The sequence below is a fragment of the Fusarium fujikuroi genome, chromosome FFUJ_chr08 (assembly GCF_900079805.1).
Source record: "Fusarium fujikuroi IMI 58289 draft genome, chromosome FFUJ_chr08".
Lineage (NCBI taxonomy): Eukaryota > Fungi > Ascomycota > Sordariomycetes > Hypocreales > Nectriaceae > Fusarium > Fusarium fujikuroi.
In genome coordinates this window covers 2,554,537-2,578,409 of record NC_036629.1, presented here as the reverse complement: position 1 = coordinate 2,578,409, position 23,873 = coordinate 2,554,537, and the positions used below count along the sequence as shown (strand labels likewise).

Sequence of the window (23,873 nt, the reverse complement as noted above, 5' to 3'; positions counted from 1 at the left end):
AACAGTGATTGGTAGTAGATAATCAAGTGACCTCAATTTGAAAGATCTTATAGACAAGAAGTATAGTTTGAACGTGCGGTACCCGAGTCATCATCATAGTCGGTACAGATGCATCCCAGCCATCACTCTAGTTAAATGGCCGGCAGTAGTAGACGGTCTCAACAGTCCAACCATCAACTGTATACAAAACAATAGGCTTTCCAACAGCTCCGGTACGCTTCCAGCAGTTATATGTATGGTATCCATTGGTGCCCGTGCCAGCCCATGCATTATCATGCTTGCTAGCCGCATCCGCAAAGATATTTGACGTGAAAGACACGCCTGTGCGAAAGGTGCCTAATCCTAGTTAATGTCGTCTTTTCGAGATTGAACTGAAAGACTTACCCTTTACGGGTTGGCCTTCCCAGATGATGTGGCTTCCGTGAGTGACGTCGACGTAGTCATCGGGGCGAGAGCCTCCGGTTCCGCCTGTTGCGTCGTGTCCATCGGCGTAGTATGCCATTCCGCTAGAGATCTCGTTACCTTTCCAGGAGTTTACGAGGTATAGCGTATCAGCGGCCGAAGCAGCGCCAACGAAGGCAGCAGTGAGAAAAGCGGTGATCTTCATGGTGATGGTGATGAGGGTTGATGGGATGAGTTGAGTTGGATATTCTGATATTTCTTGGCGAAAACACGATGTATTTATACAATACGAGAAAGCATATTTTTGCAAAAAGACCAAATCGCAAACCAATAACCTACATTTTAGATCCTTTGATTGGTCGTTCATACGGTCTAGAACATTGACACGTCAGGGTCAAGGGAATGCTTTGAAGTGTCTAATAGCCGATGGGTTTCATTCCAGGGCTTCAAGGTAACTTTCACAATAGGTCTGGGTCCGATGCCGATGTGTGGAACCAGGAAGGGAGAACCACTTTGCATTATGCTGTCCTCAACAGCTGAACGCAGTGAATTAATTCAGTCTTTAGCACAAGCGGTACCGCTGATGCTCTGTAGGAGTACACCAGACATAAGCAAATTTAGGCATATTCCGAAAATCCTTAGATGCAAAGGGTCGAACCGTGCTTCATTATAGCTCCATAACAAGAGGAAGCCTGGTGGTGGACGTTCTACGAATTCTTTGCCATGACATCAAGCTGCCTGTTGATCTACATGACGCGCATGGGAGGATGGTCTTGGATTCTGCCGTTGAGAAGAAACAGGAGGATCATAACCCGGATCTTTTTGACCCAGGGCGGAGAAGCTGCTTAGTGGTGTAGAAATAGAAGAATAGCTTAGAAGTCTACATTTTCTCAGGTAGCAGTCATCTCGTCTCCAAGCCTTCTTCTTTTGTCATCCCATTGAGGATGCTTATATATAAAAATGTTCATACTACCCTTATATTCTACATGGCAATTGGAATTTCATGTATTGTCAGTGGGCTGGATCACTTTCTGTCAATTCTTAATCATCATTTCCCTCTTTGACTGCATGACCCAACTCAGCGACGAAGCGAAGTCGAGTGTTTTGTATTTTGTTTCGTTCAGAACAACATCGCCTTTCAAGATAGGTACAGTCCTGTAGACGGACTTAATGGCCTGTTGGCCATGTCCAATTATCTACCTCTTCCTATAGAGGGACCCCAACATTGCCTTCACCACCATCATGAGAATGATACACTTTTCTTCTTCCATTTTTCTTATGATCCGCCTCTTTCGGCCTTTCAGTACGACTCTTTTTGTGTGCCCTCTTTGCCCATTGCTTCAACTTGTCAGGGTAGCATATACACCAGAGCGCAACCTCTCGTGCCGCCATAGCGTCCTCCAAGGCACAATGAGCCTCGGGACCCTGCCGGATACGCAACTTCAACAAATCTGCACAGAGTGATTTGAGACTCCACCGGCGACCAAAACCAAAGTCTGTTCCAGACACAGCTTCTGCTGCGACAATAGCAGTATCGAAAATCCTCACATGTGATACCCGTAGCCATTTCAAATCGTGCTGTAGAGACTGCCCAACTATTACGGTTTCTGTGTTGATATGCTTGAACAGCTGTTGTCGCGCTGCTGCCCAACCGGGAAGAACTCGTCCTTGAGACATGGCCATTGAAAGTGATTCTGGCCCTATGCCATGAATATGTGTGCGCCAATCCACGATAGGCTCTTGAGGTTCAACAAGGGAATAAACCAAAACTTCGCCACTAAAGAAGTCGACAACGCTGATAGATAATATCTCACGGCCACCGTTTCTGACCCACACCATTTCGCAATCGAGAGCGACTGCTTTTCTTTTGGGCCATAGCGGGTCTGGATTAGGAGCCCTAATCCTTTTGTTTCTTATGGCGGCTTTTGTCCCGTTGTTACAATTTTCCTGACCCATATTGTAGCCCTCCTTTTTCAGGCGCTGAGAGGAATGGCATTGGAGAATGAGGCGATCGTGGATGACGGCCATGTTGAGTAGCGGGAATCTTCTGTAGCTCGGGTCTTTGAAATGATATTCCAGTAAAGGTTGAGGGATTGGGACCTTTATCTCTTGTTTCTGGACTGGGATTGTCTTTGGCAATTTTCCATGTTTTGCCTTGTTATGCTGGGTCAAGACTTTTGTGCTGCTGAACATTTGATACTGGGGCTGCAGCGGTCTGCATCCAAACAATGTTTGACGAATTGCGAATGAGTTTCGAAAGAAAGGGCGCATATTTGGCCCTGCCGCTTACTGTCTTGGTTGACTTGTAAAGTGAAGGAAGGGGAATGGAGAAGGCAAAGCAATTCGGGCTGTTTACCCCGCTTGGTAGGCCTCCTAGGTTCTGTCTGCTGGAATAAGCTCTCAGCCACAAGTCTCAACCGCAAATAACATATCTAGCTCACAACTTAGACATTTGGTAGGCCTCCCGTAGTTTGCAGAGCGCTAGAGTGGTGACGGGACATGAAGAGGCTTAGTAAGCATCTTAGAGAGCAAGAAAATACTCGAGACGTGGTGCTCTCAACATTGTTTTCCTATATCAGCACTTCGAGCTTGTAGATGTCTAAAGATTCTTTTTCCCAGTTCATCATAGATCGTTCCAATCCACGGGAACTCACCAATCATAGGCCATATACCTTTCCATGTCAACTCAGGATCAACAGAAGATTTCCAGACTAAGGATAAGGGTTTTAACATGCATACCAATGGTAGCCTTACTAGCCATGGGCTATTAAACTCTCATCCAAGCGTCCACGATATCAGCATACCACAGCCCAAAACTTCAGGATAAGTAGTGGCGGAGATATCGGCTGGGAATCAACTCTACTGCTGAAACGCTCCAGTCACTTTGCGATCTGATTCTGAGCACTGAGTTGGGTAGAGTACCCCGCGAGAACATCTACAGGGTCTCACATTTGATGCGTGGGGTATTGGATATCGGGATCTCGCCAGGTTTGACGATAAGCTCGCCAAGCGTGCGGATCTTCTTGAGGTTTTTCATCTTGATATGAAAGTAAAGACTATCGTGTCAACGCAGCACTAAGATATGTTGGTCTATGCGTCGAAATCATCAAAATTCTTTAGGTGGGCTGCTGCAGGACGGGGCTACTTTTCTGCCAAGCGAGACATGATTGAGCTTGCACCATCCCTACAAAACGTCAGTAGAGATCTCGCAGTGGCAGCTGAGTGCAGCTCTAACTCTCGCCATCAAGTAAACTGGAACATAGGAGTCTGTCGGCCTCTGCTTCCTATCCAAGTTCACATCTAGACACAGCCACTCAGCAAGGACAGAGGATAAGCCGCATATCGATAACAGACCGTCCCTTACGTATTATGTGTCAGCCTCGCCGATATTCGACACTTGTCTCAAGGCCCACCAACAAGGTATATATACACCTTAGATACGAATGTGGAGTGAGCTACATTGGTCTCTGTACTCCCTGCATTTTATGAATTAGGTTTCCTAGTTCAACACTACCCTGCACTCCCCCGCAACTTTATCCCCGCAAAGCATTAGATGAGATAGGGCATCAATTTACCTCGGTAACTATCTAAATTAGTATCTAGAGTTCCCTCAGAAAGCCCCGAGGAAGGGTATAAATAGCCGATAGAGCCGTGTTTCGGCACGGATTGGCTTGCATAGCCGGCGCGCCGGTCTTGCCATTTAAGAGCACTTGATCCAGGTATTCCTGGCAAGTATTGAGCCACTTGACTTGATCACTTTCTTCAATTAATAAAATACTAACAGATTGCTTGATTTCACTTGGCTTACAATATGGCTTTGGCAACTCAAACCGTTACTCAACTAGAGTCCGTTATTGATAAGTCGGTGAATGACCCCAAAGGGATTCCCGGTGTTGCTGTTGTCGTTGTTGGGCGGAATGGCGAGCTCTTCTCCCATGCGGCGGGCAAGCGAGGGCTCGACTCGTCGGAGCCAATGACGGTCGATAATGTCTTCTGGCTCGCCTCTTCTACCAAGATGGTTACTGGTATTGCCATTATGCATCTTGTAGAGCATGGAGGTCTCAATCTTGACGATGCTGATCAACTCGAGAGCCTGATACCCGAGCTAAAGGATATCCAGGTCGCACAATCAGACGGCACACTTGCCCCTAAAACGAGCAGAATTACGCTGAGAATGCTTCTAACCCATACATCGGGTTTCGGATATAGTATATTCAACAAACTTCTTCTTCCTTATGCTGAGGAGATTGGGAGTGACGAGGCATCTCCTCAATTTCCATTTCTCAAGATGCCGCTTGCTTTCAACCCTGGAGAGGACTTTGCATATGGCGTAAGTCTTGTTTCTGCAGCTCTAACTATCTCTAACTTGTTGTCAGTCTGGAATTGATGTAGCCGCCATCGCCCTCGAGCGAGCGAGTGGCTTGGCCCTTGGTGGGTACCTGGATAAGCACGTATTCGGGCCGCTAGGCATAAAGGATATTTCTTTCGTTCCAAGCCAGTCAATGCGCGGTCGCCTAGCCTCCATGCACCAGCGAGACTCCAACGGAAACCTTTTAGTTCGGGATAGCCCATTCAAGGCTAACGCTGAAGTCGATCTGAACTCGGCTGAGGCAGTGGCTGCGGTTGAACATAGCGGCGGTGGCGGCTTGTTTGCCACACCGCAAGAGTATGCAAGTAAGTACCTATCTTTTTCATGTTGATTACAGAAGTAGTATTGGCGAGGAGAGTGCTAAAACTTCAATCCCAATCGCAGAACTCTTGGCGATGTTACTTAATAACGGTATAGACTCACGCACGGGAAAGCAAGTGCTGAGTAAGTCGATCATCGATGACATGTTCACAAACCAAATCCCCCAATTTCCCAATTTCGCACGCGCGGGACTGCAAAGTGCGCGGCCAGACTTGACACATGAAATCCCTGAATTTTATCCCGTCCCAGGTAACCCGCCTCAGGGTTGGGGTCTTACCTTCTTGATGAGCAATGGTGGTGCCACAGGCAGATCAACCAAGACAGGTCACTGGGCAGGACTACCGAATGTATGGTGGTGGTGCGACCCAGAGACTGGTGTTGCAGGCATTGTTGCAACGCAGATTTTGCCATTTGGCGATCCCAAGGTTCTCGAACTTTGGGGCACGGTTGAGGCAGTAGTGACAGCAGCCATGAAAGATTAATAGCTATCAAAGCTTAGCACAAGGTGTTTATACACAGTTCTGTTACTTATGATGATTACTTAATACTCTTTGAAGTGCCTGTAGTATTATTAAGAACTTATAAGTTAGACTTTCTCTTGTACTTCCCTTATAATTAAATTATACTATAAGTAATTAAACTACTTTTCTATATTATGATAAAATAGAAAATTTAGAAAAAGCTTTAGTCTAGGATATAGCATACGAGACTGAGTCGCCCCTTCGAGCTTGTAGGTCCCTATAGCTTCGTTCTCCGGGCTTGTCGTGTATTATCTGAATCCACGGGAATTCACCAACCATTTTTCGCACAGCCTCCCAAGAGAGGTTTCGCTGAACAGAAGATCTCCACATTGACGATATCCAGCTTGATTTGTTGATAGTAGAGATACATCCCATCAACATGAGCCAAATAAGCAACGGTATGTGGAAATCTTGTTCTTCTTGCATGCCCAAATAGCACTCCTCAAGCTGTGAGGCGAAGATTGGTAGGTGAGATTTCCGTGCCGGGCTACGTGAGAGTGTCGACAAGAAGGCAAGCATGCCAAGCCGCAGGGCTTCGGATACGACAGGGAGATGGTCGTTTCCCAGACCGATCAACAGGGTTTGACTCGTGCTCACCTGAGACTGGAAGTCCAACCAATTCAGAATCCTTTTCGACTTTGAGAATTGATATTGGTTCGCATGGCTTGACAAAGCTTGCAATGTCTGATAGCAGCTCATCAATGCGGGATGCACCACCAGCCAGGGCATGATGTTCGGAGGTCTGATGACGCCAACAGGCTGTTTCAGGTATGAATAGTCGAAAGGAAAGTACAATGGCCGACCTGTCGCCAACGACATTCTAAGATCGACCTGCTGGATCTTGAACAGTAGTTTAGAGTCCAACGGCACTGGCTTCGTCTCGCGCAGTTCCAACAACCTCCTCAGTCCGTCAAGGTGTGTTGAAACAGCATCAAGGTCACGGAACGACTCAGCTGCAAAGAGAAGAATTAAGATGATAAATATCGTGGAGTAGGATTGTTGCCCTGTAGCATCGCGAAGACTGCTGTTCAACGACGAGAGGACGGTGCAGAGTATTCGCTGCGATCGAAGGGATAGCTTGGTACCAGAACATAAATCATCCACGGCATATGTAGCCAAGAACATCGACTCTAGTAGAGTTTTATTCTCGTATAATAATGTCAAGTTGTCAATCATTTTGTGTTCTTGGAGGTTTATGTTCTCGAGGTATGTCTCAAGAGGGTATGCCGCGTCGAGCAGGGCGTTGAACTTGACGACTACAATCTTGGGTCAGTACTCACCTTCGATGGAGACCTAGACTACATACCTAATCGCCATGCAGTTGATGGCAAGCGAGATGAGTCAAAGCCAAGCTCATTAGTTCTGGCCTGCAGTGACTTTGAAAGGGGCCCGCAACTTGTTAATTGATAAGCAGACGTAATCTCTGGAGGTTCGGTAGTCTTCCCGACACATTCCGTTGCGGCGACTGTCTCTGATGCCTTGCGCGCCTTTCTTCTCGATCGGCGTGAGTCCTGGCGTACATTGACCCCCTTCATGCACCGACTGCGAATCGAGGCTCGGCTGCCGGGTTCGAGTGGACGCCCATGGCCATCAACGGTAAGAAACGTAAACTCAGTGGCTGCCATTAGATCAGATGTTTACGGATGGGGAGTGAGCGATGCTGATGGACCCGAAAAAGGGCTTCAATCTGGTCCAAATCTCGCATCCGCTCAGCCTCGATCCTCCGTCGTGGACCCTTGCTGAAATTAATCAGCGATACTCCGCAGCTTGACCAGATTGATACCTGAATTAGGCTAAGCGTTATCTCTGGCCTGTTCGGATTTTGGAATACTCCGAGTTAGCGCAGTTCTTCTCAAGTGTACTAGCCGCTTTTAAGACATCGATGTGGTCGTGTCATCGTCAATCCGAAAACTGCGGAGGAGTATGTGAGGCACTGCCAACAGAGCTGGAAGGCTAGGCGTTAATGCGGGTGATGGAACGCGTTTTCCGCAAGGTGACCATATTGATACCCAAATTCAGGTAGAGCAGATGTTGATCATTAATTTGGGAACCTAGAGTTGCCTCCAAGTGATACTACGTACACCTAAAGCCGTTCATAAAATGGGCCTGTTTCCTCAATATGACAAACGTTCATCACACTTTTATCTAACCCATTCTACTACACACATCTCTTATAACTTAATTATGGCTAAGAGCGTATCTCCCTTCCGAAGTGCATCCTCTCAAATGCCTCCACTTACCCTATCCGTCGGCCAACTTTTTGTCCAATCCCAACTATGCACCAAACCACAATTGCCTCCCAAGGACCTCGACCTCTCAGGCCAAACAGCGATCATCACCGGATCAAACAATGGAATCGGCTTTGCATGTGCCAAGCTTCTGCTCCAGTATAACTTGAGCCATCTCATCATGGCGGTGAGATCTGAAGACAAGGGCACTGCTGCCGCTGAGCAGCTTCGTCGAACATCAGCGTCAACAAGTCCCCAGATTGATGTTTGGAAGCTCGACATGGGTTCTTACCGCTCGATTGAGGACTTTGCGAAGCACTGCGAGACTCTGCCGCGGATAGATCTTGTCATTCTCAACGCTGGCATGGGCGATATAACCTTCCACCTTAACAAGGCAACAGGCCATCAAGAGATTGTGCAGGTCAATTTCCTCTCTACCATGTACCTGTCCGTTCTTCTCTTGCCTATACTCAAGACTAGGGCTCCGAATACCAAGCCAGGCCGCCTCACTATCGTCAGTTCGGGAACAGCCATGCACTGCGAATTGCCCGAAGCCAAGGCAGACCACATCATCTCTGCGCTCGACTCAGAAGCCAATTTCGATGGCATGGGGTATTACGGGAAGTCTAAGCTTCTCGGTCACTTCTTCATCGACAGACTATCTCAGCACGTTGACCCAAGCGATGTTGTCATCAATCTTGTTGACCCGGGCATGACCAAGGGCACTGGGCTGATGGACAAAGGCACTTGGCTCATGAGAATGGCGATGGCCATGGCAACTAGGTTAGTTGGCCGTACGCAGGAACAAGCTGCCTCAACCTACGTTGATGCAGCGATAGTCAAAGGAGAGGAATCCCATGGGTCCTATTTAATGGACTGGAAGATCTACCCGTAAGTACTTATGTGACGCATTTTTTCTACAATTGCTGATAACTTCCAGGTTCGGCTCGTACTACTACACTGGAGAGGGCAAGGGTGTTCAGGACAGAATCTGGAGGGAGGTGATGGATGAATTTGCGTTTGCCAATATAGAAGACATAATACGTTCTCTGAAGAAGTAGCCTGCGAGTCCGTGGGATGTAGACGGACAGCGTGGATTATTTTCGGACTCGGACTCGGGATAATGTGTAATGCTAGACAGGTATGGACAATTTCCTTTTGCAGACGATTACGCGACAACATAAGCACTAGTGATCTGCGCGCATGAAAGCGGCACAGGATCAGCTCTTATCATTAATCGCACCCTTTTTATATAAATAATGCTCATTTGCTCATTTCTGGCAAATTTGACTGGTCTGTCATATCATATAACATTATATCTTGTTGTTCGTCCCCCGCATCTCGTCTGACAGTGCATCTCCTCTCCTCATCTCATCTTCATCATGAACAAAGTCATTTCCGGCTCCAACGCTCTGGTAGTGGGCGGTACCAGCGGCATTGGCTACGCAATCGCCAGCCGTCTGGCAACATCTCCCAATTACCAGTTCTCAGCAATTACCATTGTGGGCCGGACAAAGCCTCAGGTCATGCCAGCTGAGAAAGTATCTTTTCGCTCCGTCGATGCAACATCAATGCACGCTTTGAAAGAGTTTGCGCAAGAGTTCCGAAGCAATAGCCAAAACAATCCTCTTGACCTTCTCGTGATGACGCAGGGAATCATGTCGTTCGCTGGGCGGGCTGAAACACCTGAGGGGATTGACAGGAAGATGGCTTTGCACTACTACGGTCGTCAGCTCCTAATCAGAGAGCTGAGCTCCATTCTGAGCCAGGATGCGAAGGTTCTTCTCGTTTTGGACGGTCTTAATGCCAGTCCTGAGAAGTTGAACTGGGACGACCTCGACCTCAAGGAAACCTTCAGTCTTGCTCACGCAGCAAACCACTGTATCACCATGAATGACGCAATGATACAGTATCACGCGCTTCAAGATCAAGGTACCAAGCACTTCTTCGCACACGGTTATCCCGGAGTTGTGAACACAGCGACACCGAAGAACTCGGCTTGGTATTTCCGAGCTGTGTCAAAGGTTGCTTCGAGATTGGTTGGTCTGCAGCCTGAGCAGTGTGCTGAAAGACAACTTGATGGACTGTACAAAGCTGCGGATGAGTTGCAATCAAAAGACATATCCTGGGCTTGTTTGGATAACCACGGAAAGGTGATTGGAGGGAAGAAAGAGTGGAGTGAGGAGGAGAGAAGAAAGATTGCTGATCATACCTGGGGTGTTGTTGATAGGACATGAGATATCACCTTCGATGGGCACAACACTTTACTGAGAATGATATAGTAAGAAATATTCGATTGAAATGCCGGTAATTCGTTCAAAAGACATCGAAGCCTCGAGAGCTGGTGAGATCCCGTTATTCTGATGTCTCTGGTTTCTTACGCCGCCCCCATCTCGCGGAGTACCTTCTCGACAGCTTCGCCCTCACAGTCAACCGCATAATCCAAAGCCGTCTTTCCAGACTTTGTTTTCGCAAGAATATCTGCTCCTGCTTCGATCAAAAGCTTAGCTTTTGTCTCCAAATCACGTCCGCTTCTGCAAGAAGGGTTCCCCGCCACAAGATGTAGAGCCGTCTCGCCATCATTGTTAGCCGCGTTCAGATTTCCTCCGCTCTCGATTAGAGTCTGCAGCGACGCAGTTTCTCCCCATGCTGCAGCACAATGAAGAGCTGTTGCTCCTTCATCGTTGGCTGCCTCAAGGTCAACCCCAGCTTTGACCAAGTCTCGGACCAGTTCAGGTGAGCTCTGCGCAGCGCGATGCAGAAGTGTTTCGCTACCTTCGCCTCTGAGGTGAACATTTGCTCCATGGTCGATGAGCAATTTTACGCATTCTGGCCCGTCGCTCATTGCATGATGTAGCACTGAATCCCCATTGTTATTCATTGAATTTATATCAGCGTCAGTGTCAAGAATCATTTGAACGATTCCAATGTGCTCATGAGCTGCAGCAATATGCAAAGCCGTGTTTCCATAGCAATCCTTTGCCGAGATATCCGCTCCAGCATCTATGAGGAGCTTTGCAATTTGTGTCTCCCCAAATAATGACACGACATGAAGAGGCGATTCTTCATCGATATTGCGGCTGTCAGCATTCGCTCCCGCCTTCAAGAGAATTTCGGTGATTCGCACATCTCCATCGGCAGCCGTGTTGTGCAAAGGCGTGACGCCATCATAGGTTGCCGCAGAGACGTTGGACCCAGCTTCAATCAGCATTTGCACAGCTTTCTCATCGCCGAATTGGACGGCATAGTGAAGCGGCGTGAATTCGCGAACCGTTTGCGTAGCTGATACGTCAGCGCCGTTTTGTAGGAGCTGTTCTAGTCGTTGGTTGTTTTGGTGAAAAGCTGCTTGGTGCAGAGTCGTGATTTCTGCGGGATCATCACCTGCGGCGTGACATGGACAAGTCTGCGTTGGTGCGTGAGACATTGTGAGTGATTTCAAAATGATAAAGGACGATGTTAAATTGACTTCGAACTTTTATGATCTATAGGAGAGGCCATGTGAAAGAACGTGAATTTTCAGTTGGAGCGGTTTAGGCAACAGGTCGGTCTTTGCCATTTGGAGTCGTGGACCAGCTGAAGCCAGCTGAAACCTAGGCTCGAATTGGAAGGTATCACAGGAACTTGACGGCAACATCCGAGAGCATGCTTCTACCAGAGCTTGATTTTGAGGAGATCCGGGTTTCATGAATAGTTGCTTGTGCTTAATAAACATTTAATGTGATAGCACCGTATCATCTCTAATTGTTCCAAATTGTCGATGTCAATGATCACCAAAATCACTCTTGTAGCCTTTTTGACCTCATGTTCTAATGTTTCCCTGTTTTCAATCCATGAAAGGTCCCACAGAGACAACGGGCAAATTCTATAGGTATCCCAGATCCTTGAACGCCCTCTGCAGAATCTCACGAATGACATTCTGCTTTCTATTATTGTACTCCATGACATCCTCCCCATTCTCAACACTTGCCTTCGCAGCCTCCCTCTTGATATTCTCATAGGCCTTCCTATCATCCTCATTCTTCCTCAACCAATCCGCAAAGATCTTGTGTCTCACCACCTCAGGGCATCCAGGTCCCCAAACATGCAGATTTGTCGGCACAGGTTCATAATCGCAAAAGAAGAGATGTCCATGCCATCCCGGCTCCCTGACAAGAAAATGGAAGCCAACGTTCTCAAGTGCATCTACATAGGAAGCTTCATCGTTGATGTCTTTGACGGTTAGGTCAATGTCAATTACGGCTTTTGCTGGCAGACCCGGGACGCTGGTTGAGCCAACGTGGTTGATTGAGACTGCTGTGTCGCCGATGGCGGATTCAATGCGCGCTTTGGCGCGGGCGAAATGCTCTGGCCATGCGGGATCGGGTTCAACAATGGCAATGGGCTGTCTGTGTTTGCGAAAAGCGACTCTGTCGATGAGGGAAGGGTCAAAATCGTACTCCTTTAATAGTTCTCCAATTGTTGGGGTCATTATGAAATTTGAGAAGGAAAAATGGCGAGAAGTTTTATCGACGTATTGCCACAGTGTGTATGGAGAAAGACAATGTTGGGCGTGGCACGAGTTAGCGCAGGTTATAAATGGTGTTTGGATGCTCAGATTCACTGCGATTCTACTACTCTTCAGGCTGCATTAGGTCATTTGTTTTCCCCGCACCGACGAAGTTCGCGCAAGCTAAAACGTGCCCTCGTGCGGCGGGGTGACTCATTCGCCGATGCGACGACTGATAGATTGACATTTAAGCTTATGACATCTCAACGAGACATGTCAGCCGTGGATCACCAATACGACTGCAATAAGTTATTTAATTCTTGCCATGTCGAACCCGGTGTTGAACTAAAATGACTTGCTCTTTGGGATCAAGTATATGCTATCAGGTACTCCCGCACAGTGGTCAAGGCTAGCAAGAGCCCATTCTCGAAACAAGGTGATTGGGAACATTATGTACTTCCTCGACTTCACACCTGCATAAAGTGCTATTCATGGCCAGTGGGCTCTTGAGAATGGAGGCGTTGTATCTCACAGTGATCGAGTGACTTAATCCCTGCAAAGATCATGCATCTGGCCAATTAACGTCGGATACGGGGAAACCGGCCACCCCCAGAAACCGGCCACTCTCCACAAAACACTAAAAACAAGATATCATTAGAAATGTAATTAATTAATTACCACTATATTTTTCTAATTAAATAAAATTTATATTAATAAATATTTAGATAAAATTAAATATAAAGATCTTTAAATTTTATTTTTTATATATATTTTAATATTCTTTTTAATTATAATACTTTTTATATTTATTTATAAGCTTTTAAAATTACTAAAACCTTTATAAATTTAGCATTTCTATTATATATAACTTTCTTTCTCTTTTTTAGTAAATATTCTTCTTATTTTAACTATATTATTATAATTTCTCTTTTTTAGTATTTAATAAGGAAGTTATAACTATTTAATTAACTGCCAATCTTATAGAAAAGTAGCCTAATAATTAGGTTATTAAAGATAATACTTAAGATAGCTTAAAGGATTTAATAAAGCTATATAGATAATTAAGGTATTATTAGAAGATAGGAATTCTTTCCTTTTACTAGGAAAATAGCTATAATAATAGGAGTTAGTGTTTTAAAAGTTTAAGTAACTATTAGATTTATTAGGACCTTTACTAAATTAACTAGCTATAGTCTGGTTACTTTCTAGCTAGCTAAGGCATTTAACTTTATAATAGCTTCTTTTTAAGCTTTATTATAAATATATAAGAAGGTAATCTTACTAATATAGCTTAAATTAGTAATAAAAGTAAGATTTAAGAGGAATTTCCTATATACCCTCTTTAATAGTTTAAAGACTATAATATCTAGCGGCTAAAAGATATAAAAAGAATATACTAAAAGGAAAAGTATAAATATATTATTATTATAATACTTAAATAAGAAGTCTTTAGTTATATAACTTCTATAACTATTAAGGATAAGAAAATAGAGTTCTTTTAGATTTTTAGGCTTTATTAATAAAATAAATACTATTTTAAGCTAAATAAATACTATATAGTTATTTATCTAGCCCTTTTTATTATTAATAAATTTTTAGGCTTTTAAAAAGTCTAAATTCTTTAAAAAATGCTATTATTAGACTGTTTTCCTTTTAAAGATTACTAAAGGTCTTAAGACCTTCTCTATTATTAAGATATACTTAAGGATTGTAATCTAAGACCTTAAACCAGGCTAATAAATAAGTATTAACTTTTTATCTTTTAACCTAAAAAATAGACTATTTAGTTCTATCCCTTTTATTATTTTAACTTTATTAATATTATATTTATTTTTCTACTTAACTATTTAAACTATAGGTATTAATAATAATATAAAAAAGGCCTTAATAAGTTTAGTAAAAGCTTTATTAAACCTTTTAGAATCTATATACTTACTAAATAAAGTCTTTACTTTTTTATTTCTATTTAAAAAAGCCTTTTATTAGTGTTTTTTAATACCTTTTAAGAAGCCATTATGTATTACAATCTGGCTTATAAAGTATTAGACCTATTAGTATAATATAGAATATTTTAAATTAGCTTAAACTATAATCTAATTTTTTAGACTTCTTTTTTAAATAGTTAAGAGCTTTTATTTAAGTTTATAAGCTTCTTTTAGTATTATAGCCTTTTTAATATAGGCTTAAAGTGTTAAATGGTTTATACTATAAGCTACTATAGCTTTATTTATAGAAACTCTTTCTAAAACTATCTAAAAAGTAGTATATATATCTTTTTTAGTAAATTTCATTATTTTAAATTAATTAATACTATTTATAAGTTTATATAATTAAAATTGGTAGAGTTATAAATTAATTAAGATATTATAAATTAAGTGGTTAGGTTAAAAAGCAGGTGGCCGGTTTCTGGGGGTGGCCGGTTTTCCCGTATCCGACGTTACCAACACGTCAGGGATGCACTGCTCGCCAAGCATGTTGAAGAACTTTTGCAATGCTTATGTGTCCAGAAAGATAAGCAACCCCGCTCCTCAATGCACTGAAGAAGACCGTTTTTGCGGATCGCAAACTAGAATCACCATGGCCTCGAGTGAAGGGAAAGTAAACGGTGTCATACGATCGAATGAGCCGCTGCCGCTGACGGTCGATGAGCTCACCAAGCATTGGTTCGTCCAGATTCTCAACAGACCTGTTCATAATGTTGAAGTCATCGAGACTATCCACGGAACGGCTTCCAAAATCCTGATCAAATTGACGTTCAAAAATGGTACCGATAAAAGCGCCAGTAATATCTGCGTCAAAGGCGGTTTCAATCCCGACATACGAGAATCTTTGCCTTTCCTCTACGCCATTTACCGCCTTGAGGCTGAGTTCTACTACTACCTTGCTCCAAGGCTAAAGATCCCGCTTCCACCGGTATTGTATGCTGGTACAGATACCGTGAACGGACAGGGTATCGTTGTGATGGCCAATCTCAAAGCTCAGGGCTACACATTTGGTAACCCACTTGAGACATGGCCAGTTGAGAGAACGAGGATGAGTGTCGAGCAGCTAGCTACCCTGCATGCAAGCACCTGGGGGGATACAGGTGAACAGATTCCTTCTGTGAGCGAAACTGTTTCAATCAGAGATGCAATAGTGGGATTATTGGCAACAGAGGAATGGGACAAGCGATTTGCTCCGGATGCGAGACCTCCAGTTCCTAAGTTTATGGAGGATAGAGAGCGCATGACGGCTACATTCAAAGCTCTTTGGGAATCAGACTCCAAAATGAAATGCCTCGTCCATGGTGATGCACACAACGGAAACACATTCATATCACCCACAGGAGAGCCTGGTTTTCTTGACTGGCAGGTCATTCATGCTGCATCGGCCTTGCACGATGTTGCTTACTTCATCGGCGGGTCACTGTCAATTGAAGATCGCCGCACTTATGAGAAAGACCTCTTGCAGTCTTACCTCAGCGCTCTGAAGCACGCGGGCGGTCCGCAACTTGAGATAGAGGATGTTTGGGAAGAATACCGACGACAAACCTTTCACGGCTTTGCGTGGGCCCTTGCTGGGCCACTGATGCAGAGCCGTGAGATTGTTGATGCCATGGTGGAACGGCACTGGGCGGCGATTGTCGATCACAAGAGCATAGAATTACTGGAGGGCCAGGAGGTGTGAAAGGAACTAATAATGTTGCATATGAGTAAAATACTATTTACACTAAAAGCGGATTACTAAAGGTCTGTCTGATCCTGCAACCCAACGTGATCGCCACCACTTTGCAGACATGTTTCGACTTGAGTTGGTGCTGCAATGAACCCTATAATGACTGTTCCAATCATCAATAAACTCGATCTTCATTCCAATTTCGGCATACTTGTTTCTGATTTCCTCGACAAAATATCTTCCCTCTGACAACTGGACCCATGGATGAGGCGCAATGCAAGTGTTGTAACCAGTCAGAACGAGGTTGTTTATGACGGCAGGGAAGAATGCTCCGACTTTGAGCCCCCAGCAGGGGCCTTCAAACTCCATGGAGTTGCTCTCAATGAACAAAGATGGAATGCGAATTATGTCCTCATTAGTAAGCCCAACATCTGCCTTGAGAATGTTAATGTTTTTGTCAATTCGCTCAGCGCACACGTCGTTCAGCATAATCAGCCTCTTATCGCTTAATGTTTGGCTGACGGTGATGGAGTTGACAGGTTGATGACACTCGCTCACATGGCAGGACTTGGGCCACCGAGTATTTTTCTTGCGTGAGATGGCCGGGAGCGATCCATGCCCGGCCATTTCCGTGTCTTCAAGAAGCTTGATAGCCAAACGATGGTCGCTGATGACTGCAACCCAACCTCGATCGTCCTTGGCGGGAATTAATTGGAAGAACTCATCGACATGACCAAATGCTAGCCAGGAAGTATCGAGCCGAAGCGGCTTCTGGGACTCTTGAGCTTCAAGGTAAGAAAGAACATGATGGCTTTTGTCACCATGCTTGCCAACGACGAGACGCTCAGCTGGCCCGGCCTTGCCTTTGAAGGTGTAAGGGGGAATGGCTTCGATGTTGTCGCCAGCATCGATATTAGAGCGCCACACTCCAAGATGCTGCACTACACCAGCTCCAGCCTTTCGGAAAAGCAAGAAGAGGTCTCGACTGACCTTTCGCACTTCGCTGGGACACCGAATCATGATAAGGATAGATACTGTTCCATTCGGACCTGGCATGCTTGCGTTCAAGAAAAGTTATCTTCATCAACATCAACTTCCGTCTCCATCACATGACCTCACGGTGCGCAATTTTCGCAAGCTAATTCTCAAGAGTGAGACATCCTAGGCGTCCGGGAAATAAAGGGGACACTTTTGGTGGTGAGCACACCTAAGAATTCCTAATTATTTTTCAGACCCGAGGGCATTTTCAGATTTGTCATTACCCCTGTCAAGCTGTCAGATCTGTGGAGTGAACAGATTGACATGATTGGATCATCTCACCATCAGCTTCGCCACTCTGGTCCGTTTCAAGCTCAATCTCACTGCAGCCTATTTTTTGCATGCCCCTCAAATATTATTCACAACCACTATTCCCACGCTCATCTTACGTGTCGCGGCTCAAAGATGGCTGAGGCCATCGGTTTAGCCGCTAGTATCGCTGGCCTTGTGCAACTCACTGGGTCTGTCTTCAAACAACTCATCAGGTTCTGCAAGGAAGCCAAAGATGCTCCGTCGAAAGCCCAAGACCTTGCCACCCAGACAAGGGATCTCGCTGGAATTTTCGAAAATTTGAGACTGCTGGCTTCAGCGTTGGAAGAACGAGACTCGGGCCCAGCACTTAAACCACAGCATCTTGAGTCTTGTCAAAATACATTGAATCAGATCGATAGCAAGCTTGACAAAGCGCTATCTGACTTTGAGGGTGGCAAATCAGCCAGGCGCTTTGTCCGACGGCTGAAATGGCCCTTTTCATTACAGGAAACGAAAGATTTCGTGGCCGAGCTTGCGAACCATCGCGCCAATCTTCATCTTGCACTCTCTGCAGACAGTATGGACGCTTTGATCAAGAGTCTGGCTAAGCAGGATGAGATCCACAGCATGATAGAAAGGAGGATCAGTTTTGAGACTCGAGTCGAGCTTAATAAGAGACGCAAAGAGGTCATGAATTTCTTTCTGCGCGTGCAACCTCAGGACTATCTTGATGTTAGCCGCGAGCTGCGACATGAAGCTACCGGGTCCTGGCTGACCAGCGACAACTCTACATTCGAAAGATGGAAGAATGGATCAAACTCAAAGTTGTGGCTAAGTGGTATTCCAGGTATGTTGCAACTTTTTATCAGGCCGTGAGTTTGCTAACCTCTCTCAGGCAGTGGAAAGACTGTTCTATGTGGGCTTGTCATCGAGACTATTCTTGAACAGAGCGATGATCTTACAGCAGTCTGCTTCGCGTTCTGCGATTACAAGAACCCAGATTCGTGTCTCCCCGAGAATATTCTGGCGGCACTTGTAGTCCAACTTGGTCTTCAAGGCGAAGAAGCCTTTGATCTTCTCGAAGAATACTTCGACATGCTCCATCCCGACGACAAGCTTCCAACCAAACCGAGATTAGACGATCTTGTGGAGCTCGTCGGATGCATGTCTGAGGTTTATGAGAAAGTCTTTGTTATAGTTGATGGCCTGGACGAATGCGGTGATCAAGTAACTCATATGACCCGGTCCTTGAAGGCTATAGTAGATGGATCTGAGATTGTCAGTTCTGCCTTTTTTAGCCGAAAGGAAGAAGAGATCCGCGAGCAACTCGCTGAGGGGTTTGAACATATTGAAGTTTCAGCTCATGTGAAGGATTTGGAAGATTACACGCTTGCAGAAGTCAGCAAGCGCAAAGTCCTCAAGAGCATCGAAAGAACGAACCCGGATCTCTACAAAGACATACTTCATGCTTTGGTGCACAGAGCTCAAGGGATGTGAGTTATTCTTGGCAACCTTGGAAGTTCAGACATCTGATGCATTCCTCTCTAGGTTTCGGTGGGTAGCTTGCCAGATCGATCATATCTGCAATCTTCCCAATAACAAAGCTCGAAAGAGAGCCTTATCCGAGCTTCCCCCAACACTGAACGAGACCTATGATCGGGTATTGAAAAGAGTTATGCAATGCCCGCCCGAAACTCAGACCTGTATCCGAAGAGCTCTCCAGTGGACAGCGTTGGGTTCACCCAAGATGAACATCGCGAGTTTATGCGAAGCAATCTCGTTTCAGCCAGATATGAACGTATTTGAAGCCGATGATGTCATTGAGCCTGAGGTTTTATCGCGTAATTGTGGATGTCTGTTACGAAAGTCTCTGGACGGGAATTACTTCGAATTTGCCCACTTTACAGTCTTGGAATACCTGGAGCAGACTGAAGTCGGTGACTTCCGGTACTCCGAAGAGGACGCTTACCGTTCGTTCGCGCAAAGGTCACTTGGCTACCTATTGCTGCCACAATTTGATAGGGTGCCGACGATCATCGATACAGTTGAGGAAGCCTACGCCAAAGAGAGGAACCAAAAGCACCCTTTCTACAAGGTCGCCGCCTATACTCCTCTGGGGATACATAGAAGCACAAATTCTTACCCTATGCACCTGAAAGTCATGGAAGAAGAAACGGTGCTAGAACTTCTCAAACGGCTGTTCGATATCCACAAAGGCGGCAACTTTAGGGCATGGGTCCACGCGTTGTTGTCTGGGGGACAGAACGAATTGTCGACTATGCATCAACTGTCAAACGGTCCACTGCAGTTCGCGGTGTTTCTGCTAAGTCCCAAGCTATGCCAATTTCTTATTGAATGTGGTGTCGATGTGAATGTGGTTCGAGATAGTTTTACCCCACTTGCCACGACAATCGCTATGGAAGAAGAAGGATTCCTCGGGGAAAAGATGAAAGATCCTCGTCTCATCGAGCAAATGATTTTCATAATCAATGTCCTCTTGGACAATGGTGCTGATACTGCATTTGTCATGGAGGGCCAGAGTTGCATGGCTCACGCCATCGGCTCATTGCCTGGCCACTACCTTCTCCCATTTATCCGTCCATCGTCTGCCGTCCCAGACGATGCAGTCAAGGCTTTTTCAAACTTTGAGTGCAAGGAAAAATCTGATGACTTGGTACTCGAGGCTATACTGCGTTTAGCTGTTGGGGAAGAAGCTTGTCCTCAGTGGAAACCACTAGCGGCCACTGCGTTGTCTTTTTCTCGTGGACGTGGCCTTAATTTACCGCATATGGCTCTCAATCCTACGGCTTATAGCTATAGCGACCTTGAGTATCGACAAGCACTTGAGATTGCTGCCAAGTTTGGACTGGTTGAGGAGCTGTCAACACTCATCCTGGATCCACGTTATAGCGACTCTATTGCTGAGCCGAGCGACTTCGAGCTGCTGAGTGCCACAGCTAGAAGTACATCAGCCAACAGCGGCAAGATAATCGAGCTGCTTCTTGAGTCTGGTATTGATCCACATGTCTGTGGTACCTCTGGGCAGCACTGTCTACACATCAGTTGCGAGTCAAGCAATGTGGACGTAGCCTCAATTCTTCTTTCTCGGGGGGTCGATCCCGGATCTAAAGACAAAAACGGTCAGACCTCATGGCATGCAGCTTGCTATAACGGACAAGAAAATGTCATATCTCTGCTTCAGAGAGACGATGAAAACGCCTTGGTGAATCTCGCCACTATAGACAAGGATGGGCGAACACCCTTCTCTGCTGCACTTCACAGTAGCCATATCAAGCTAGCGCTGGTCTTATTGGATATCCTACCATGCGAAGCAAATTATTTTGTTTCAAAGGATTCAATAATGCATGTTGTAGCAGCACTTGGTTCCTTGGAGCTATTGACTGCATTACGAGATAAGGGAGTTACAGACACGGACGTCTCTAACGCGGAAACAACACCTATGCATCACCTGAGCGCCACATGCACTCCAGAGTTTGCTCGATCCTTGGCCGAGCTTTATGATCCATTTTGCGCTGACAACTCAGGGACGTTCCCATTCCAAATGTTCTTCGAGCGATGGCTTCGTCACAACATTCCTGTAAAGTTTGATGAGACGATACCCTTGAACCCCGAAATGTTGAAGGTCCTCATCCCGAAGGACAATGACTTTTCACACGATGGTAAGGTGACACACACCTGGCAACTAATTTGTGCTGGTCTGGCCAAAGAGGAGATATGCTGCGAAGTTGATACCTTTGTTCCCATCGAGTGCTACTACTATTTCTCCAGAGATCTGACAACACTCGTCAAACATGGTTTTCTTTCCTCGTATGAGAGTACAAGGAATACATCTGGTTTGGTTCCTCTTATGGGATCTCTAAAGGATTGGACAAGAGATCATTTTTGCTCAACATCATTTGTCACTCTTCTCTCCCAAGTTGTCGAGTCCTCAAAGATCAGCATCTCGCTTCAGGCTATCGACGATAGCTATCATTTCTTCAGGTTAGCTATGTTGAGGGCCAGTCCCGAGGTTATAGTTAAGCTTATCCATCTCGGTGTTGACGTTCATCGACGGGTCCCTGAGGATATATCAAGCAGCCCAATGTCATTATTTGAGATAGCGTGCAAAGAGGCAGGTCTTGAGGCATTTAAGGCCATATTGGAAACTGTTACTTCTCAAAATGTTAACGCATTTCGTCCGACTGGCCAAAGCCCACTGGAGCTGGTTGTCAAAGGTTCAAGCCCAGATAAGACATCTCTGATCAAAGCACTAGACGACAAGGGACTTGTTCAGTCGCCTACCGACCTTGCAACACCTGTAATCATTGAGGCTGCAAAGCAAAACGACTTATCACTGGTAAAGTGCCTATCGGAGATTGGGCATGACCTCTTTGCTGTGGACGTTCATGGTTGGGGAATCCCCCAATGGGCTGCCACCAACCGTCAGCTTGATATACTCAAGTGGATAGTTGAAAAGTCTTCTAGCCCTTCCCAATGGCAACTTGCTCCTGCCTCCACCTGGACTAGTACGAACCAAGCAAAGACACAAATAGTTGACCACCAAGTCAGTTTACTACACTTTGTAGCTGACCTGCCGGACTTCCTGTCGTACTTCTTCGAAAACCAGTTCTTCGATATCAATATCAGCACTCTCCACGGAAGAACAGTGCTTCACTATGCAGCGATGAGAGCGTCTATGGCTTGCTGTTCGATGTTGTTAGATCAGGGAATAAATATCTCTGCTCAGGATAAAGATGGGAAACTTGCTGTAGACTACGCCCTCGAGACAGGTTTCAACGAGGTTGCCTCGTTTCTGCTAGCATCAGGCTCTCCTCTTCCCCGAGGCCAGGTTGCAGTTACAGGCGAAATGATAAAGGACTTGACTTCCATTGAAGGACTACAGCTAGCCCGGAGACGCGAATTCGAAGCTGCCATTATGAATGGCAATCTGGCGCAGTGCAAAGTGGCTATCAACCAAGGGTGTTTTATCAACCAGCCTTTGCCAAGCTGTCACTCCTGTACCCCTATCTTCACCGCTATAAGAGCCCAGAAGCCCGTCATAGTCAATTGGCTCCTTGACGAGGGTTCAAGCACATACAGCTTCTTTTGTAACCGTCACCCGACACAAAATCTATTCACTCACGCTGTCACTGCCATGGAGCCATCAGCCTATATTGAGAAATTGCTAACAACCGCTTTGAAGTCGCGATCAATCACACGAGCACATCTTGTTGACGCCATTTGCCAGAATATTGGCAAAAGGAACTTGCATGTACTGAAGCTCATACTGAACCATCTCAAACAAAATGTTGACGAATATTAGTAAGTGAGCCTGTTCAGCGATTATGCGGTGTAATAACATATCCAGCAACGCCTGGAAGGGTGTGCTTGATTCTGCCCTTGGTGGTGATTCAGCTGAGCAGCTCAAATCCGCACTGATCAATTATCATAATCCGGTCGTTTTCCCGCATAGGACGCCACTGCAAGTTGCAGCAGCAACTGGGAATGTTGAGATGGTGAAGTTTTTGATTCAACAAGGCGCCCATATAAATGTGTTTGATAAACATCACGAAACGCCTTTGATCATCGCGGCCAGTCACAACCATGTCCTTGTTGTGACGGAACTTTTGCGACACAATGCCATTGTTGAAACGAGCAACATGTTTGGTAACACTGCCATGTCATTGGCTGTTCTCATGGGTCATTTAGACATTGTAAAGCTGTTAGCAGAAGAGCGGCCATCTTCATTGCAGTATAGGAACATAGACGGGTCAAATCTCCTACTCAGGGCATCGGAAGAAAGCTCATCGCTGGCCACTTTCAAATACCTTCTGTCAAAAGGGCTCGATACTCACCAAAAGAGCGAGGACGGAATACCTATGCTTGCTTTCCCTTTGCTTCAAGGCAGGTATATCGACTATTTATCTCAATCTCGGTGGCTCGATGGAGCATTAGCTTCTCCTGCGCCAAAACCAGACAACATTCTCAACAACGCCATCGTCTTTTGCACAACGAGCCAGATCAAGCGGTTACACAAATCGTTGCCACCGCGCGATGCGAATATTCTTTTGAACATGGAGAGTAGATCTTATGGGACCCCTCTCTGTCTAGCGGTATTTCGATGCAATGTGGCAACGACTAGTCTGTTACTAGACCTTGGAGCGGACGTGAATAAGGTAGGGTCTTGGTTTGGGACACCTCTCATGTGCGCCATTACCTTCGGGAACTTAGAGCTAGTAAAGCTACTTATCCGACGAGGCGCCGGTCTGGAATACGCTGACGAGAACGGGGACATGGTTAGTGGACTTGAGAAGGGTCTCCCGTATCCCAATATCACTCAGTGGTTGCTGGTTGGCAGATTTCAAGATCAGAAGAAGCTGGAAGACAAGGCGTTCTATGGCGAATGCGCTATTAGGCCATGGAGTGGTAGAACAGAGTACACGACATTATTGAAAGGCTCTCATCGACGTCGATGGGAGGAGTCGACTCTTGACTACTGCAAAAGACTTGCTGGGTTAAAGCGAATATTGAGAGGCAGTAGGGCTTTCGTGGAGTTTGTTTAGGAGTATAACAGTAGTATTTTAAGTACTTTCAGTCCACGT

General features: G+C 45.6%; 11 protein-coding genes; 5 read left to right on the top strand and 6 right to left on the bottom strand.

Moving 5' to 3' along the window:
* Positions 1–127: 127 nt before the first annotated feature.
* FFUJ_12661 (uncharacterized protein) lies at positions 128–607 on the bottom strand (the record flags this gene model as incomplete). XM_023582293.1 has 2 exons in its annotated part: positions 128–336; positions 385–607. The coding sequence occupies 2 exons, from the start codon at positions 605–607 to the stop codon at positions 128–130; spliced, it is 432 nt and encodes a 143-aa protein (XP_023434847.1).
* Positions 608–1,608: 1,001 nt separating this feature from the next.
* Positions 1,609–3,163, bottom strand: FFUJ_12660 (related to RNA EXonuclease; the record flags this gene model as incomplete). XM_023582292.1 has 4 exons in its annotated part: positions 1,609–2,607; positions 2,693–2,814; positions 3,057–3,113; positions 3,142–3,163. 4 exons carry the CDS (start codon positions 3,161–3,163, stop codon positions 1,609–1,611), a joined length of 1,200 nt encoding a protein of 399 aa, XP_023434846.1.
* Positions 3,164–4,213: 1,050 nt separating this feature from the next.
* On the top strand, positions 4,214–5,574 carry FFUJ_12659 (related beta-lactamase; the record flags this gene model as incomplete). XM_023582291.1 has 3 exons in its annotated part: positions 4,214–4,732; positions 4,779–5,076; positions 5,189–5,574. 3 exons carry the CDS (start codon positions 4,214–4,216, stop codon positions 5,572–5,574), a joined length of 1,203 nt encoding a protein of 400 aa, XP_023434845.1.
* A 207-nt stretch (positions 5,575–5,781) lies between these two features.
* Positions 5,782–7,238, bottom strand: FFUJ_12658 (uncharacterized protein; the record flags this gene model as incomplete). XM_023582290.1 has 2 exons in its annotated part: positions 5,782–6,869; positions 6,920–7,238. The coding sequence occupies 2 exons, from the start codon at positions 7,236–7,238 to the stop codon at positions 5,782–5,784; spliced, it is 1,407 nt and encodes a 468-aa protein (XP_023434844.1).
* Positions 7,239–7,797: 559 nt separating this feature from the next.
* FFUJ_12657 (related to short-chain dehydrogenase/reductase family protein, putative) lies at positions 7,798–8,902 on the top strand (the record flags this gene model as incomplete). XM_023582289.1 has 3 exons in its annotated part: positions 7,798–8,355; positions 8,401–8,732; positions 8,782–8,902. The coding sequence occupies 3 exons, from the start codon at positions 7,798–7,800 to the stop codon at positions 8,900–8,902; spliced, it is 1,011 nt and encodes a 336-aa protein (XP_023434843.1).
* A 321-nt stretch (positions 8,903–9,223) lies between these two features.
* Positions 9,224–10,078, top strand: FFUJ_12656 (uncharacterized protein; the record flags this gene model as incomplete). Its single annotated transcript, XM_023582288.1, has 1 exon — positions 9,224–10,078. One exon carries the CDS (start codon positions 9,224–9,226, stop codon positions 10,076–10,078), a length of 855 nt encoding a protein of 284 aa, XP_023434842.1.
* Positions 10,079–10,218: 140 nt separating this feature from the next.
* On the bottom strand, positions 10,219–11,265 carry FFUJ_12655 (related to ankyrin; the record flags this gene model as incomplete). Its single annotated transcript, XM_023582287.1, has 1 exon — positions 10,219–11,265. One exon carries the CDS (start codon positions 11,263–11,265, stop codon positions 10,219–10,221), a length of 1,047 nt encoding a protein of 348 aa, XP_023434841.1.
* Positions 11,266–11,703: 438 nt separating this feature from the next.
* Positions 11,704–12,309, bottom strand: FFUJ_12654 (related to GrpB domain protein; the record flags this gene model as incomplete). The annotated part of the gene is made up of 1 exon (XM_023582286.1): positions 11,704–12,309. The coding sequence occupies one exon, from the start codon at positions 12,307–12,309 to the stop codon at positions 11,704–11,706; it is 606 nt and encodes a 201-aa protein (XP_023434840.1).
* A 2,595-nt stretch (positions 12,310–14,904) lies between these two features.
* On the top strand, positions 14,905–15,993 carry FFUJ_12653 (uncharacterized protein; the record flags this gene model as incomplete). The annotated part of the gene is made up of 1 exon (XM_023582285.1): positions 14,905–15,993. The coding sequence occupies one exon, from the start codon at positions 14,905–14,907 to the stop codon at positions 15,991–15,993; it is 1,089 nt and encodes a 362-aa protein (XP_023434839.1).
* Positions 15,994–16,035: 42 nt separating this feature from the next.
* On the bottom strand, positions 16,036–17,037 carry FFUJ_12652 (related to protein-arginine deiminase type II; the record flags this gene model as incomplete). Its single annotated transcript, XM_023582284.1, has 1 exon — positions 16,036–17,037. The coding sequence occupies one exon, from the start codon at positions 17,035–17,037 to the stop codon at positions 16,036–16,038; it is 1,002 nt and encodes a 333-aa protein (XP_023434838.1).
* A 387-nt stretch (positions 17,038–17,424) lies between these two features.
* FFUJ_12651 (uncharacterized protein) lies at positions 17,425–23,834 on the top strand (the record flags this gene model as incomplete). XM_023582282.1 has 5 exons in its annotated part: positions 17,425–18,118; positions 18,167–18,764; positions 18,820–20,356; positions 20,417–22,593; positions 22,640–23,834. 5 exons carry the CDS (start codon positions 17,425–17,427, stop codon positions 23,832–23,834), a joined length of 6,201 nt encoding a protein of 2,066 aa, XP_023434837.1.
* Between the last annotated feature and the right edge of the window lie 39 nt (positions 23,835–23,873).